Source organism: Hippoglossus hippoglossus, chromosome 14 (genome assembly GCF_009819705.1).
Source record: "Hippoglossus hippoglossus isolate fHipHip1 chromosome 14, fHipHip1.pri, whole genome shotgun sequence".
In the NCBI taxonomy this organism is placed as follows: Eukaryota; Metazoa; Chordata; class Actinopteri; order Pleuronectiformes; family Pleuronectidae; genus Hippoglossus; species Hippoglossus hippoglossus.
In genome coordinates, this window is record NC_047164.1 from 22,209,928 (window position 1) to 22,226,661 (window position 16,734).

General features: G+C 43.7%; 1 protein-coding gene across 6 annotated transcripts in view; it reads left to right on the forward strand.

The window, feature by feature from the left end:
• Positions 1-349: 349 nt before the first annotated feature.
• The window catches only part of LOC117774428 (protein turtle homolog B-like), a 116,369-nt gene continuing 99,984 nt past the window's right edge, over positions 350-16,734 (forward strand). For all 6 annotated transcript variants that reach the window (XM_034606848.1, XM_034606850.1, XM_034606851.1 and 3 more), the window contains exon 1: positions 350-645. In XM_034606848.1, the coding sequence (XP_034462739.1) occupies positions 582-645 (64 nt within the window). In that variant the 5' untranslated portion in view covers positions 350-581. The remainder of the gene's footprint in view (positions 646-16,734) is intronic.

Here is a 16,734-nt window from a genome sequence, read left to right on the forward strand (position 1 = left end):
ATAGGGCTAAACAAGATCAAATCAAATATATCACAACAATACAACAATATTTTCTTTAATATTATTGCTGTAACATTGATTTAAATAACAATACCTGTAAATCTATGTTGGTTAATAATTCAAAGCCGGTATTCTTGCTATCTGCAGCGAGTCATCGCACCGAAATCCTGTCTCTGAACTAAAGATGTGGAAAAACCTCCGAGTGTTTCCACATGTCCTGAACACACCACTCCCCGCTGGGAGAGCGGCGGCGCAGGTAGCCAATCCGCGGCCGTGACTCCCCCACGCTCACCAATGAGAGGAGCGCGGGGGCGGGACCCCGCGCGTGTCAGTTGGGTCCGCGGCGTCGTGTTCCCTCGTCCCATTGGCGCAGGTGAACCGACTCAGGATGCGAGCGGAGCGCGGAGGAGAGCGGGAGAGACAGGGGGACAGCGCCGATGGAAAAGTGTCCAGGGCTCGGGTAACAGCACCACGGCAGACCGGGCCGCTTCCGCTCGTCCTGGGCCACTGCAGGATGACAGCTTGACCGAAAGGGGCACTTTGAGATATGATGAGGTTTATTTCTGGCCGGCAATAGTACTATGATTTGGTATGTGGCCACTTTGATAGCAAGTGTATTCAGCACCCGAGGAACGGCCGCTCAAGGTGAGTCGAAGTGCAGCGCGTGTGTCTCCCGCTCAACTTTCCCCCTCGTCCCTCTCTCCTCTCCTCATCTCCGTTCCTCTGCCGGGCTAACTTTGGGTGTTTGCGTCAGGAAATGTCACTTTACGTGGTGAAGTTCACCATCACCGCACCTGAGTGGAGCCGGGCCGGCCGGTGACGTCATGCACGCACCGGCTGACCGCTCCGTGAATTATAAGAGAGCTTTAAGATAAAGAAGTGTTGTTTGATTTCCTCTGTGTAATGATGGACACGGGTGGTTTTCTCACACTGCGTCCGAGGCTTCACTGAGAGATGTCGCAGCCCGTCTGGGGTTCGCATCTCTCGGCCAGGATGCGAGAGTCTGCTGCCCCTGGAGCTCCAGGACATGTTGCCGGTGCAGGGGTGGAGGTGGTGTGCGCGTGTGCGTGTGTGCGTGCGTGTGCGTGTGCGTGTGTGTGTGTGTGTGTGCGTGTGTGTGTGTGTGTGTGTCAGCGAGCTGCTCTCCGGCTGCCAGTCTTCACTGAAACGTGGAGGCAGATGTGATTAGTATGGTGCGTTGGTGTGGATGTCATTAAAATGCAATGAGTGGATTAACCTCTTCCTGGGGAGCTGTCCTTGCTGGAGCCGAGTCACGACCGGCTGTGTCCGCTAGGGGGGGTGGGGGGTGGGGGGGGGGGATATTAATGGTGCATTTGATGCTCACTGGTGGATGCAGTGGTGCCTGGAGAAGTGGGCATACTCTTAATTTATGCCACAAACATTTTGCAAAGGTTAAACGTTGCGTGTTAAAAGGGACGTGTGAGACAACTCTGTCACAGTTTGTTCACCCCAAAATTGTCCATTTCCGATGTGGATGCAGATTTTGCATCAGTACTGTCCCACAGACCAGAGGGTGAGACAACTCCATGATGATGCATACTAAGTCGTCTATGGGCCAGTAGTTTCTTTTGTAAACTGTCACTTGGAACAGCTGATTTGCAACAGACAGTGTGCCACCATTATGAGATTAATATCATATGTCAAGGGGCTGTTTGCAAATATTACTGAATAAATATTGCAATTTTCAAATACTACTGTAAAAATGACTCCACTACATTTTCTTGATATGATTTACAAGGTTGTGCTGTTGAGAAGAGCTCAACCGTGGTTGGCGTGTTCACTTGAAGTTGTTAGAAGATGAAGCATCTCTGTCACCGTCAGCATCCTCCTCTCTGACGGGGTGGGGCACGTGGGAGACCGAGCACGCACCGCTGAGGGCCCTGAACTACCATTTCTACCTGTGCTGCTTACGGCACAAGGTCATTTCTTTTGTTTGAGTAGCGTGCTTCATGTTTGAATTTCAAAAATTTGGCAGCACACAACTGAATGATCCACATCAGAGGAGATTTCGAGTGAGCTCAAACTATGTTGTCAGGCCACATTGTCTTGCTGGTGAAAGTATGGTCATCACATAGCAAATATGTGTCAACAGCATCACTCATCAAATCTGGGTGGAATTCAGCAAGTACCTAAACACAGAAGAATCATCTTTGACTTTCCATAAATATTAACTTTTCATTTGGTCTTTAAAATCTCGGAAAATCGTCAAAAAATGAACTCACAAATTTCCCAATCTCAAGTTGCCTGTTTACATGTGGCATCTATTGCACGTCTGTCGTCCTGAGAGAGGGATCCCTCACTCTGAGCGTTCAATGTTTTTTCCCTAGTTATAACTTTTTTTGGGGTAGTTTCTCCTCACTCTGGTCAAGGGTCAAAGCAAAGGCAGAAGATTTGACACCTTGTTAAGCTCTATGAGGCAAATTGTGATTTGTGAATATGGGCGACACAAAGTCAATTGATTGATTACTTGATTGATGGTTTCTATGTTTGCACATCTGTCAAAGCCCAGTGGTTCAGATCGCTATCACAGAATTGAGAAAAAAAAAAGAACACTTAAACACGAAAGCGTAATATTCTGATGCTTGATGTTCAAATAATAGTAGAGCTACATGTATGTACCTATAAATGACATCATCTTCTAGAGAGTGAACAGTGGCTGACATTCAGTGCGTACTCATAGATGATGATGTCATCTATTGAGATGTGGGATGCATTTGCCGAGATGTGAGCAAGTAAAGCTGCAGCAGCATCACGCTGTACTCTTAATTAAAAAGAGAATTGAATCCCTCTCTACTTTATCCCTCTTTCTTCATCTCTTTCTACCACTCATCTTCAAGAGAGAGGTGAGGTGGAGGAAATCGGGACAGCGTCTGCGCCTCGGCATCACTGATGAGGTGATGAAGAAATGAGCTGTTGGTGATATAAACCTGTCATAGCGCGTTTTAACTTTTGACACAGGATCTCACTGGTTTATTTTTATAAATTTTTGTTGACGTCCCTCTGGCATGTGATTGGGCTCGGCAAGCAGTTATGCAACGCCTTGACTAAAGAGGATACACTGGAGCATCGTCTGAAAGGAAGGAGACTTGGGGAGATGTTTTTAAGCGGCTTCTCACCGTCTCCATGGCTAGGACGGCAGGCAGCTTGGCAGAAGCGGGCAGTCGTCTGGATGGCAGAGGAGGAGCGACTGCAGCCGGACTTGTTTGTGTTTTGTAGAGACTGTCCTTTCGGTCAGTCCAACTGGTTATGCATATGATCCCTGTCCTGTGCTTTAACACATCGGCGGAGCTCTCAATGCTCTGCAGCACTCAGGCGTGTGCACACAGACATGCAAACACAGACGAACACATCAGCCAGCAGAAGCCGCGCAGGGCGGCATCCTTCTGGCTGAGTGCTGCCGTCTCAAACTGGCAGCTGGCAAATGGCTCGATTTTTGCCAGTGATAACCCTGGACCAGAGCCAGACTGCCTCTCTTTCTGCCTGTCCCCCCCCACCCCCTCTCTGCTCTCCTCTCTTCCTTACCTTGTGTCATCCCTCCCTTCCTTCTCTCTCTTGTCCCATGTGACTCTGGTCCCTGTCACCCCCCTATCCTCCTCCTCACGTCCCTCCTCTCCTGCTCCGTCTTGTCGTCTTCCTCTTCCGCACACTCGGATGAACTTGCTTCCCTCCAGGTGTCAAATAGCCTCTCTCAGCATGGCTGGGTAGCCGAGGGATGGGAACATGGTGGGTTGTGCTAATGTAGGCTCAGGGCGCGCTCCACAGCAACCGTCTGTTGCCATACGCACACACACTTGTTACTCATACACATGCGAGCACATACAAAAACACACACACACACACACACACGTGCAGCCACCCCCTCAGGGAGCAGTGTGCCTTTAACCAGGATATGAACATATGCCCACTAACAGGCTGTCTGCCCCAGTCTACGTTGGACTAATTATGACTAAGCTGTGAGATAACTGCCACTTGGTTGCTCGATAAATACATATGCCACAACATGCCAAGAGGAGTGTGGACTGAGGGGGTGGAGAAGCAGTGGTTGTACATGTGATGGGCATGTTGTTTGGAGTGCAGACAGTGGACAAAAAGCAATGAAAAATGTTTTCATGCTAAAAGTTTCAAGACTGAAACCATTGAACCATCTTTCCACTATTGGGGGGGGTTCTTGTTTTACAGATCTAACATGCTTAGTTGACCTCTTTAGTGTTCATCTGGTAAGTTTTGTTTATTTAGGTTGGTGCAGATGCTGTCACGTCTGATCTGTGGTGTGGAGGAGTGCTGTATTCACACAATGTTGGCAGCATTAAAAGAACACATAACAAACTGGCTAGTGCTAAATTAGCTTCTTAAGTTGTTGTTACGTAGTGTATTTGTAACAGTTCAGTGCCAAGTGAAGCCAGATACAGTGTACATTCTTTGAAATGTGAAGATTGTATTAGTGCTAATGCAGTAGTGGTAACTAAGCAGTAACAAAGTAAATGTACTCAAGTAATGTGCTTAAGACATTGAGCTACTTGTACTTACCTTAGTATTGGCTTTTACTTCACTACATCTCAGAAGGAAATATTGTGCTTCTTGCTCCACTACAATTATTTGACAGCTTTGGTTACATTCAGATGTCAGTGAAAACCCTGTATTTCAAGATGCGTTAATGTTGAATGTTTGTGATAAACTGAAAGATCAAGTGTTCTTTTATGAATTTAGAACATTCTAAATCTAAAAGCCTGTGAATCAGCTGGAAAAGGATTTGTCACAAAGCTGAAAATAGCCCTCATGAGAAGTTGGTTCTCACACAGATATGATGATCTTAAACTACCCAACAGTATATAAAGTACTTCAAATAAGCTCAACCTTAAACATCTACAGCAGTAAAATGCAATGTACACATCAATGTGGCTGTAATATCAGTGTTTCCCTTAAATCCTCTGATCACTTTACATGTTAACAATAAACACCATCTCTAGTCAGAAGTTATTAGGACATGAAAAGTACTTGAAGTTTATTTTGTCTTTGTTTGATTTGCTCGAGAGTTTATGAGACATGTGTTTATGAGACATGTATTTTAAGACATTGAAAGGGGCGTCTAAACAAAAGGGGGAGCTGCTAAACAAATCCTAGAGGATCCTACAACAGATTAATTTTCGTAACCTTTCATACTTGAAGTACATTTAACTGAAAATAGTAAGTAGGCTTTTGGATGCAGGGATTTACTCACAGTGGAATATTTTTAAAGTGGGGAAATAGTACTTTGATAAAGGATCAGAATACTTCTCCCACCACTGAGTTGATGTTAGATTTCACCCTGATGTAACTTGCCATGTTGGTTGCATTGCAACCATTCTGCTTATAGTTTGTTAACATGCTTGTTAGTCCTTTCCATCTCCAATTAGATTTGAGGCTGATGTGAAGGACTTTTGCACTAGGCTGCTCATAGTTTGTGGTTCAAAGAGAACTTAGCATTGACTCTTGTGTTAAATCCATCTTTTGATTGCTCTTAACGAGATATTGTTCTCAAGGCTATTACCATGTTAACATCTATGCACAATAGCAGATGTTTGTGGAGATTTTCTATACAATGACATACAGTGAAAAGTTAACCCTTGTGTTGTCCCTGCTTCCCCCGGCTGTTGGCCCCCTCACATAGCCCACCACATATTAGCATGCACACGTAGGGCAATAGACAAGTGAGCAGCCCTTGCAGATGTATTTGTTACACCCGCGGCACACGGTGTGAGTTTTACAGTCCTTTTTCCTGGGGCATATCTGACAACTCTTCCTCTTACTCGCCCCGAGCGGGGCTGCTGCTAGGGCTATGGAGGAGGCCGGACACTCGGGTCGAGCGTCGTCGTCGTCGTCGTGGTCAAGAGCTCTCTGTGCGGCTCTCTTCCCTTGACCGCGAGCTCGGGCTTGTTCTTCCGAACCGTGCCGACCACGGTGATCTTCCTCTCCAGGAGCTGCCGCGCGACTTCGTTGGAGGCGAAGTAATTGTTGCACGTGACGTTACGACCGTGCAGTCCCTCCGTTACATCGAGCACTACCCGCAACCCCTGGTTCTGTTCTGGGCGTCCGCCGCTCGGCTTTCCGGTGTACACTTGCATCTTCCAAGCGTAGCTGGATTTTGCATCGCAGGCCACCCACGACTTGATCCCGTATTTCGCCGGCTTGCTGGGCATGTACTGTCGGAAAGGAGAGGAGAGCAGATGAGGACGAGGACTAGCAGCCGCTATCTAGCTATAGCTACATAACATAATAACATAACATAACATAATAATAATATTAAAAAAAACGAAAAAAGAAAACTAACCTCTGAACGGAACCAGTTGCCTGGCCATGGTCACTTCGGGCCCCGGGTTGTAGAGGTGCGGCAGCCGCGCCACCCACGCGTCCCAGACCTCTCACACGGCCGGCAATTTGTCCGTGGCTCATCTCGTGCGTTTCGTCTCGCGGTCGTCGAAGCGCAGCAGTCTGGAGTACATGTGGAAGAGTTTTAGGGGCATCGTGGCACGAAATATCGCCCGGCCGCTCTCGGTGTCCCACAGGCTGGCGGCGGCCTTGCCCCGGGACCTGTACACGCCCGCTAAGATCAGCAGCCCTACGTAGGCGCGCAGGTCGGTCTCGTCCATCCCTTTCCATTCGTTGCCGTATTCGGCGACCCTCCCGATTCGTCATCTCCAGGATGATGTTCTCTACCGTCGGCGTGACGAACAGGCGGAACGTCGAGGCTAGGTCACCGGCGCGGGACGTTGCATGCATCGTGGGGCCCGGGGGGACCCCGATGGGCGTAGCGGCGGCGCTTTGAGCCACAGCAGAGGAGGAGGAGGAGGAGGAGGAGGAGCAGCGGCCCTCCTCTCGGCCGTACGCCCTCGAGGACCATGTTATTTCCCCCATTTCTCTCTCTTTCCACGAGTCCCGTGGTGGTGGTGGTTGTTCCGTGGTCTTGTCCTTCTTCTTCTTCCAAGGATGACGAATCTGCAGCAGCATCACCCACTGGGTCGTCGGTCTGCTTCTCGGTCCGCTTCTCGGTCTTGCTCTTTCGCGTCCTCTTCGGGTTCAGAGGATTGTTGCTGGGAGAATAGCTGTCGGAGAACCTGTTCTCTGGTGAAACACGCTTGACGTGACATCGTGACCTGGTCAGGGAGAATGGCACACGGAGAATGGTTCACCGGCTTCTCTGTGGGTCTAATATACCCCCCGAGATTACAATTGGAATCAGGTGGGGGTCTAAATGACCCCACAGAGCAACACAGCGCCCTCTCTGGGGGTCTAAATGACCCCCCAGGAGAATCGAGAATGACAATTCATTCATCTCAATGACCCCAGGAGAATTGGATATTGACAATCCTTCGGTCACCCTAACCCTAACCCTGACCGGCCAGGGCTTGCGCACGCACGCACGCACGGACGCACGCACGCACGCACGCACGCACACACAGACACACACACACTCTGGGTCAATCCGACCCAGGAACAACACGAGGGTTAACTGAGGTGTCTTGAGGTCTGTCCGATTCTGATTTAATTTATAGTTCCTCGACTATATGTCAAGTTTGATGATAGAAGGGGTTAGGGTCAGGGTTAGGTTCAATCAATAAGTCAATTGGACTCATGGATTCGATTTTGGTGATCAAAGGTCACAGTGACCTTGTATAAATCTGGAAAAAACATTCTGTAGACAGAAACTGCACTGGCTGGTGGAAGCATACAACCGCAGTGCGGCCTTTATTATGTGCTGTCTCACAGGGTTGCTACCCGAGTATCAAACTGGTCCACTGACATCCTGAAATCGAATTGGAATGGATCATGATAATTTCGCAGCTCCTTAATCAGAAGATGAAATTCTCCTTGTTCCTGAAGTCTTCTCAGGATTGGAAAGACCCAATAGTTTTGCCTTTCTCTTTTCAAGTTGTGACAGGGCCACAATATCCTCCACACAGCCTGAGTAATAAAACGCATCGGTTGAAATGTGCAAGGTTTCTGTGTGTGATCAAACTTCAAAGACAGATTTAAATAGCTCACACGAAAATTCGTACTTGGTACGCAAAGATCTTTAGGGTTGGGTGATATGGTTATCACAATACACATTTTCGTATCAATTAATATTGACAATTATCACAATAAATGTCGATTTCATATTTACTTCAAGTTTAAAGTTTGATATTTGCAATGTATAGAAACAGGTGATGAAAATGGAAGGCAGCACAACAGTAGGGCAGCATGACTCGTATCTGTTGGCTGCTCTTATACTCTCAGCTCAGGTGTCTGGCTGACAGCACTGTCAGCATCCCGGCACGAGAGGCACTTCATGGTGTCGATTTCATATAAATGGGCTTTGACCAAGCTGCCAACTTTTACTTTGTCTGTGTGGGAATCTCATGATGACTAAAGACATTAAAGAGATAATGCACATTTAAATGTGTTTTTTGAGCTGTAAACTTAATTATATGACTGTTCTTTGATGAAATTCATATTGCTGGTTTTAATATCACATTTATTAACATATTTATTTAAAAAATCTACATTTATGTATTAAACACAGATCACAATGCCACCCAGTGTTTCAAAATGTCTTGGACCTTGCAGGGCCACTGCTTGAGTCAGCCATTTGGGACGTCTCTACATCATTACATTTATTTGAAAAAGTGAACACCCTCTAATAAAAGGAGGGCAGCCCCCTGTCACCAGCGACCACTAGTGAGTGGGAATCTTGAAAGCTTCAAGATTCCCACTCACTAGTGGTCGTTCATTTTCAAATCCATTCCAAAACTAAACCCCTAAACCAACACGCCATTCACCATTCAGAGACATCTCCCATACTCTCCTGCGCCTCTATGTCCTTACACACGGCTGCTTCAACCATGGCTCACACATGCACACTGTTTACACTGCTGTCTGAGACAGCTGATTGTGCCAGCAGTTCAAACTAGGGATGTCACCGGAACCGATACTTCGGTACCGAGCCGATGCCGAAATTCTAAAAATGTCAATTTTCACTTTTTACAGTACCATAGGTACCGAACAATATGACCCACCGCTGCAAGATTATTGCCACCACTGCTTCGGGATCGGAGCAGACACACATAACATGTCCAGTATCCTTGTACCGTGCTGTATTACTCTGCTGCATGTCCTCCCTCCTCACTCCCCCGTTGATCTGCGCTACACATTGAAAAAAGTCCAACACACACATTTCGAGACATAACATGACGCTCACAGCAAGGACATCAGGGTTAAAGTGACCGGAGCGACCCAAATTCATGATCCGACATCATCATTTAATAACTAAATACATGTAATTGTGTAAGTGTGAAATGTGACAGAGAAGAGGACACACACACACATGCAGACAGGAGAGAAATTCCTCCTGCGGATCGCAACGCAGTCTTTTAACTTCATTGTTGCAGAAGAAACGATGGCCCATTTATCCAGGAACATAAATATGAATTCAGCAGGTTTTTTAAAAGATCAGTTCTATGCTTGAGTGATTAGAAAGGAGCAGAGGAGCAGAATCAAGCTGGGTAATGCGCCTCATGTGGCATTGAGTGGGCAACAATGGCAGTTATATTCATTTAAAATTAAATCTACAACACCATAAAGTATACAACAAGTGAAAGAGTGTGGAGATTTTCTAAGGCAACTGTAAGAAAGGACATGAACCAGCAAGGCACAGACTCCAGACTATGCTTGTCCACTGGCAACAATGTGAATAACTTCAGGGGTAAGATATATAATGTATTGTTTGTGTGATTGCCATGAATTATGGTGGCAGCCGACAAGCACCAACTGTCCTCTGTCTTCTTGCTGCTGCATTGTAGTAGTTTGGCTTTTGCAGCTGATGCACTGCAATGATTCTTGCTGTTTTGGGTGTGTACCCTCATGGTTGAATGTACTTATTGGAAGTCGCTTTGGAAAAAGCGTCAGCTAAATGATATTTAATGCACCGCTGTTGTGCTTACATTGGAAATAGTGGAGGCATATAACCTCTTACTGTCTGAGGCTACATCCACAGTAAAACTTTTCTGTTATATGATGACGTTTTAAAATTAAAACATTTTCGCTCTGTATCATATGTTTTCTTCATCCATACTAACACACCTGAAAAAGCATTTCATACTGACCATGATATGACTGAGTGTGTCTGTGTAAACAGGAATCAGATTGTCTATTTGCAGGGGGTTGCTTCATTGCAGAAAATACTATATAATATGCATGTTACTGGAGTATTCCACAAAAGGGTACACCACAGAACTCAGTAAATAAAAAAACATAACAACACTAGAGGAGGTTAGCATAGGCTAAGGTTACCTCTGAAATCATGACAGAAAAAGTTGGTATGTGAGGCCCTGAAATTAGCAACGTTGTGGCAATGGTGAGTAAGTGCCCCTACACGCCCCCTACTCTTCATGTGCGTATTGCATCTTGCGGATACATAGCATTCATTTTGGAGGATATGGACAACCGACACACAGATGCAGGACACACAAGGAAGCCATTGCATATTCGGTTTTAAAACAAGTTCATCCCCGGCCAAAGTAAGATTATAATTTCACCGATGGTAGTTGAGTCATGAATGAGAATATGTTAGTGTGGATTTAGCCTGAAAGCACCTGTCTGCATTGTCTCCAGAAAATGGCTTTAGTAAGAATAGTTATACTCGACACTGAAATATATCTGTGTTAACACAGAATGTACGTTATACCTTGACCACAAACAGTAATTACATCCTTCGAAATGAAAAGCCATTAGGTTTATCGATGTGATCATGTTTTTGTTTGTGTTGATCCTCGAAACTGACAGGAAACGTATTGCATTGGCACCTCTGACCACCTGCTGCAGGTGAGTGATTGGATCCTGAATGCTTCTTGGCTACATTTACGTTTGCATATGTTTTTACTCAGACTACAGCCTCATTCTTGTCTGTTTGACTGAAAATGAGATTCATCTGGAGCTCTGAAGCTCCAGAAAACTTTTCAACTTGTGTTTGTGATTCAGCGATGCCATCTCCCAAGTCAGCCCATGTATATTTTTGGGTGAACTGTGTGTGTAAACGGAGCTGCCAAGGAACGCTGTTGCCTAATTATAATTATAATTAATTTCATTCCCAGAAACTTCCATTGTATCTCTGTTTTTTGATGATCCCTACAGTAGGATCACTTAATGAGTAAGTGGGTGGCTGCCTGGCAAAAACAAAGCTGCTGACCAAGAAAAGGGAGACTCATGTCTCATTAAGAGCATAGATTTAAATCCTGTGGGTGGACATTTTCTCACTGAATAACCTGTGTGTTGAGTGATCCCTGTCCTTTTCATTTAGAGTCTGGACTTTTTTTTGATCAGGATACCAATCGCTGCAATTAATAACCAAATTATCCATCATATTTAAACATATTCTGACGTTCCTTAACTTATGAGCACCACAGCTCGAACAACTATAAATATATAGCAAACAAGTCAAAATTGTCCAGCATCCTTAAAGAGAAGGTTAGATAATGATAGTACTGTGTGGAGTGTGTTGATCAGCCCCAGAGAAAGTATTAAGAACCTGAAAGTTACTGTACTTTACACTTATATTCTCCATTACAAGTAAAAGTCATTCATTGAAAACCCCAAAGTGTTTCCCATACAGAGCTATTTTATTGGGGAAACATCAAAGCATATTGCCGGAGGTGCTGCATGTATGAATGGGTGAATGTGAGTTGTACTGCAAAGCATTTTAGTCATTAAAACTATATATCCATTTACCATTATACACAATATTACAACCCTCAAATTCATACTTATGTACTAATGTAAATGTATATACTCTAGTTACATTAAGTTAAAGTAACAAGTATTCGTGGGCATTTTTTTTATTCTACACTAGTTTATGTTTATCTTCTACTTATTTTTTGTTGTATTTGATGAAAATTATCCTCCCTTTTCTCTAGCTTGGGTGCTACATTTAGCAAGATTTGCACTGTAAATAGCCTTTGAGACCTTCTCATCCACTTTGTTGCCCGAAGAGGCTATAAGTACCCAAAGTACTCACACTATACCAGCATCTTTTATCCACAGCAAATCTTTACAGTAAATGTTTTGAGCTATCGTGTTCTGTGCTGACACTAAAACGTTTCCTCAGAGAGACCACTCTTCTCTCCCATCAGTCTGACTTTAGATAAACAATTGCTTACTCAGCCCACTGGGCTGGTGGGACAAATTATTTTCATTATCCATTTTTCAGAAAATTTGACGAAAGCAGTCTTTCTATTTTCTCACAGTATTAATTGTCTGATGTATATAATGTCATAAAATAGTATAAAATGTCCATCCCTATGACATCTTTTGTTTAGAAAAGAGAGAAAAGTAGAAAATACTCATTAGAGAAGCTCAAACCAGGAAATAGTGGTTAAGTTAAATGGAATGGAATGGGCACTACTAAACTATACCTAGTGTAGAAGGGAGTATACCATATGATATGTAACGATAGTATTGTTTTGGGATTTGGTTATTAGTATGTTGTTGAGAAATGTAACCTACTGATATTATTTCAAAGTTTCATTTTCATTCAGGGTTTATATTGTTATTACTGCCTGGCCCTACTAGCCCTACATAAACAGTACCTGTAATGATGTTAATCACTGACTGCTAATAAACACAGTTACACTGGAGTGATGCAGCATCCAGTGCACACTTGGTCTAGAAACCTGTAGATTGAATGACAGGCTTGAATACATTTTTGAACAAGAATCACCATACAACTCTTTCTATAGGCTGTATGTAAAATCATTCATTTAAAAAAGCAAATAAAACTTTAAAATTTTAAGTGGAATTAATTACATGACACAACAGCATGTTTTCACATGTTGCAGTTCAATCCGCTGTGGACAGTTCCTGCTGCATGTACATGGGAAGCCTTCTCTTCCACTGAGCGTAATCAAAAGTAGCACCCTGTACTCCAGGGCAAATGGCACACTTCATTAAAGTCACCAACCTTTAGATGTCAATCAACCTGGTATTTGGGCCACGCAACAGTGACTGGCAGATGCAGTCAGACCCCCAAGCTGCCAGCAGCCTCCATTTTGGTTCAGTGAATCAGTCCATTGGGGGTGCTTGGCTGGATGAACGCATGGAAAAGATTATGAGCACGAGATGCTTCATGTGATTTTGATTGTTGTAGATCGCTGTCAATTATATATGAGCTGTCCACAGAGCTTCGATGCATTTCTATTCCACTCCAGCACACCCAGATACACAACTGTTTCCATTTACAACATGCATTTTTATGTTTGCCCGAGGTAGACAGACTGTTGAGAGCTCTAGCTGTCACTGCTGTCTACTAGTTGTTTCCATGTACCTGTTCCAGGGATGTTTCCATTCTATATGCCTTGAGAAGTGTATTGATAAGACTTGATTCTTTGACTCAATATTTGTAGTTACTGCTGATGATGCTAAAGTTCACTTGTAAATGTAACAGCTTATTTTGTTCCAGGCTTTTAGTTAGTAGCAAGTGTTGTACATTTGGATTTGTCTTCAACCATCACTGGGTTGTAACTTAATTCTTGGCAGGTGAAGACGGGGGTTGCATTATGTATTATTGCTCGTAACTTCCATTACATAACCACTCTTGAAAAGATCAGGGAGATATAGAGAAGGATGTTTGGGTCTACAGGTGTATTTCAGCATGGATAAAGACACTATCTCTCCAGTTGTCTCTTGGCTCACCTAAATGCAACTGCTCCGTTTTATCCAAAACTTCCTTCTTTAAAACTCCCTCACTGCTCCTCCTTCAGATCTGAGAGGGACTAAAATAGATTGTGGTAGTTACACAGATAAGTGTGTTTATGGTACACTGATCTTGATGAAGTGTTTGACTTGAAGCAGCCCTTGCAGCACAGCACTACAGGAGGGCATTGCTCTCTGGTATTTGTACTGAGCATACTGTGCCAGTGTAGCTGAGTCATCTTAAAACTGCCCAACTAGTAATTGCTGTCTGCTAAAGTCATGGTACACAAAATTGGCACATCATTGTAACCGTCATTGCATTGCAGTCTTGTAATGCCACTGCGATGTTTGTGTACAGAAGAAGATTCTACTTTAGTTTACCTTCAGCGGTATTAGTGCTGGAACATGAGTCACAGCTAAATGAAATGTGTTTTTCTGTTAAGGTGTGTATTTAACTATTAAAACTGGAGAAGATTATGGAAAAGAAGATATTGTCATTTTTACAGGTGGTTATTTTGTCTCTCTACTAGAGGTGACGAGCTGAGCTGACCCTGATGGTTGGTATCAGGGTCTATCTGGACACATTTTGATGAATTGTGTTAGCTAATATATAGCTGTTTAAGATCTTTCCACTGCATTCCATTGTTTTCAACCTGCTTGTGTTGTAGTGCTGCTCTCCTTTACCAAAGCTAGGCTCTACAGAGCAGCATCTCACTCTGTATGCAGGTAAAAATTATATTGTGAGAATGAAAATATATTTGGAGTTGAGACCCGTGGATTGGTCAAATACACGGTCAGATGCTGAATTCTCAGGAGTGATGATCATCACAGAAATAAATTGGTTGGCGACTACTCATTTTGACAATAAGTTGCTCAAACAAATGCTTTGACTTTTTCAAAAAAGTTCAAACATCTTTGACATGACATGCATTTATTCAAATATAAACGCACAAGTCAGATGATGATGAAAACTTGACGTTAAGCCACTTGTCAGTGGTGCCTCCTCCGCTGCCTCACTTGGGTGGAAAGCTAACAGGTGAGCTCTCAGATCGCATGGTACGAAGTCGACAAACAGCCTTCCCTGTGTTCATTACTTTGCCAACTGCAGATCTCCAAATACTTCCATTAGTCGCTTCGCAGGTGCTCTGGTGTCATGATTGTCTGCTCAGGGCGGTTTTGCACGCGAGCATCCTCCACTTTCGTAGTTAAACAACGTAACATTACTGTCTTACTTTACTGTAGGGTGAAGTTTTTATCAGGTGCATATATGCAGCTGCTTGTGGCACGCAGTTGGCCATATGGATAGACAGATGTAGACAGTAACTCAGTCCCTGATGGGCAGTCGAGGTTTTATTCTACTCAGTGACCAGGGAACTGTGAAAGACAGTTCAGAAGCATGGGGAATATTAATAAAGTTTCATGCTTGGTTGAAGGCTTAATTCCATTTATCACTGAAGGGGTGTTTAACACAATGAAGTAGAGATGCCTGTTGCTGCCACATCTCAGTCATCCAATTAAATAGCTGTGGATGATGTCGAGTTTGGGTGAAGAGTTGAGTCTGCTCTGACATTACTGTATCTGTCAAATCTCCTGTTCTCCCCTCTCAGCCTCCAATAATCCTGAGATCATGCAGCCATCAAGCCCTTGCGTGTCAGGTCTGGGCACTCTCATGAGGCTCGTCATACCCTTCAGCTATTTAACTTTAGTATTATGACATTAGCAATAAACCTTTGAAGTAAGCCTGACATTGTTTATAGACAATGTTAATGCATTCTGCTCCAAGTGTGTGTCTGCAGTCACATCCATCCAAAGGGCTTACAGGAAAGGCTTTCCTTGAGTTGACACTGTGTTCTTGAGCTCCTGCGTAGAGATCCCAGTGTCCACATCAGTTTGCTTCTTCACTGCTATGCTCATCCACTGCCAGTGTTACAGACATGGACACATGGACACTGGCGCTGTCAGATGGAGGAATCAGTTGATGGATGAGTGGCTAAAGTGTATTAATTTGACTAGACAGAGCAGTGTGGCTCACTTGTAGTTGGCAGAGTAAAGAAGTTGAAGTTGATGCTGTGTGTGTGATGTTTTTCTTAAAATTACCCTGATGTCAGACTGTGAGTGTGTGTTTTTAAAAGAGTGCTTCTGAAATATATTATTAATACCAGGGCTGCAGCTATCGATTATTTTAGTTCTCGAGTATTCTTTTGTTCATTTAAGAACGTATTTTTCCTTAAGCCTGAGTGGTATTTGTAAATCACATATCATAACAGAATGCTAAATATGAAGCAACATAGTTACTTTTTTTTATTGTTGTGAAGATGTAATGGTAACAAGTGGGTAATGCTGTGCAGTGAGTTACTCCCTGACATCATTACGCACTCAGCTGAGGCATAACGCATTTATGTACAAAATGCTATACCTTGTTAGAATGGATAAAAGCTCGGCAAAACACCCTTAACAACCATTTTCATCTAAACAAAACGAAATTCAAACACCAAGCAACTAAATCAGACAAAACACACAAACTGTACATGTCCACAAAGAGAGTATTGATGATCATGCTACTTCTTGCTAACAGCATAAGCTACTGTATAATATGAACGCCTACCCTATTAACTCCACAGAATTCAACAGTATCTTTCTAATCTTTGGACGACCAAAACTCACTGAACCAGCAGCCTAAAAAGAGCTAAAAACAGCCATGTACATAAATAATGTCTTACCTTTGCTCATTTCACAACATAAATTTCAATCCATAGGTTTGCTATAACAGGATACTGTACGGTCTCTGTCACTTTAGAATGATTCCTGGACAATATTTTTTGCATGTTTTAGTTTGAAATTTCCAAACTTTTGAAATGTCTCTTGGCTTTGCTCCTCGCTATTTTCTCAGATTTTATCCATCACACCATCTCAGGTCTTATTGTGTCACATAAGCATGTGACAGTGTACATGCATAGCATAAGCGAACTGTGCGACAGAAATTATGTTCAGTGGGAAACATGGTGACCACTGAGC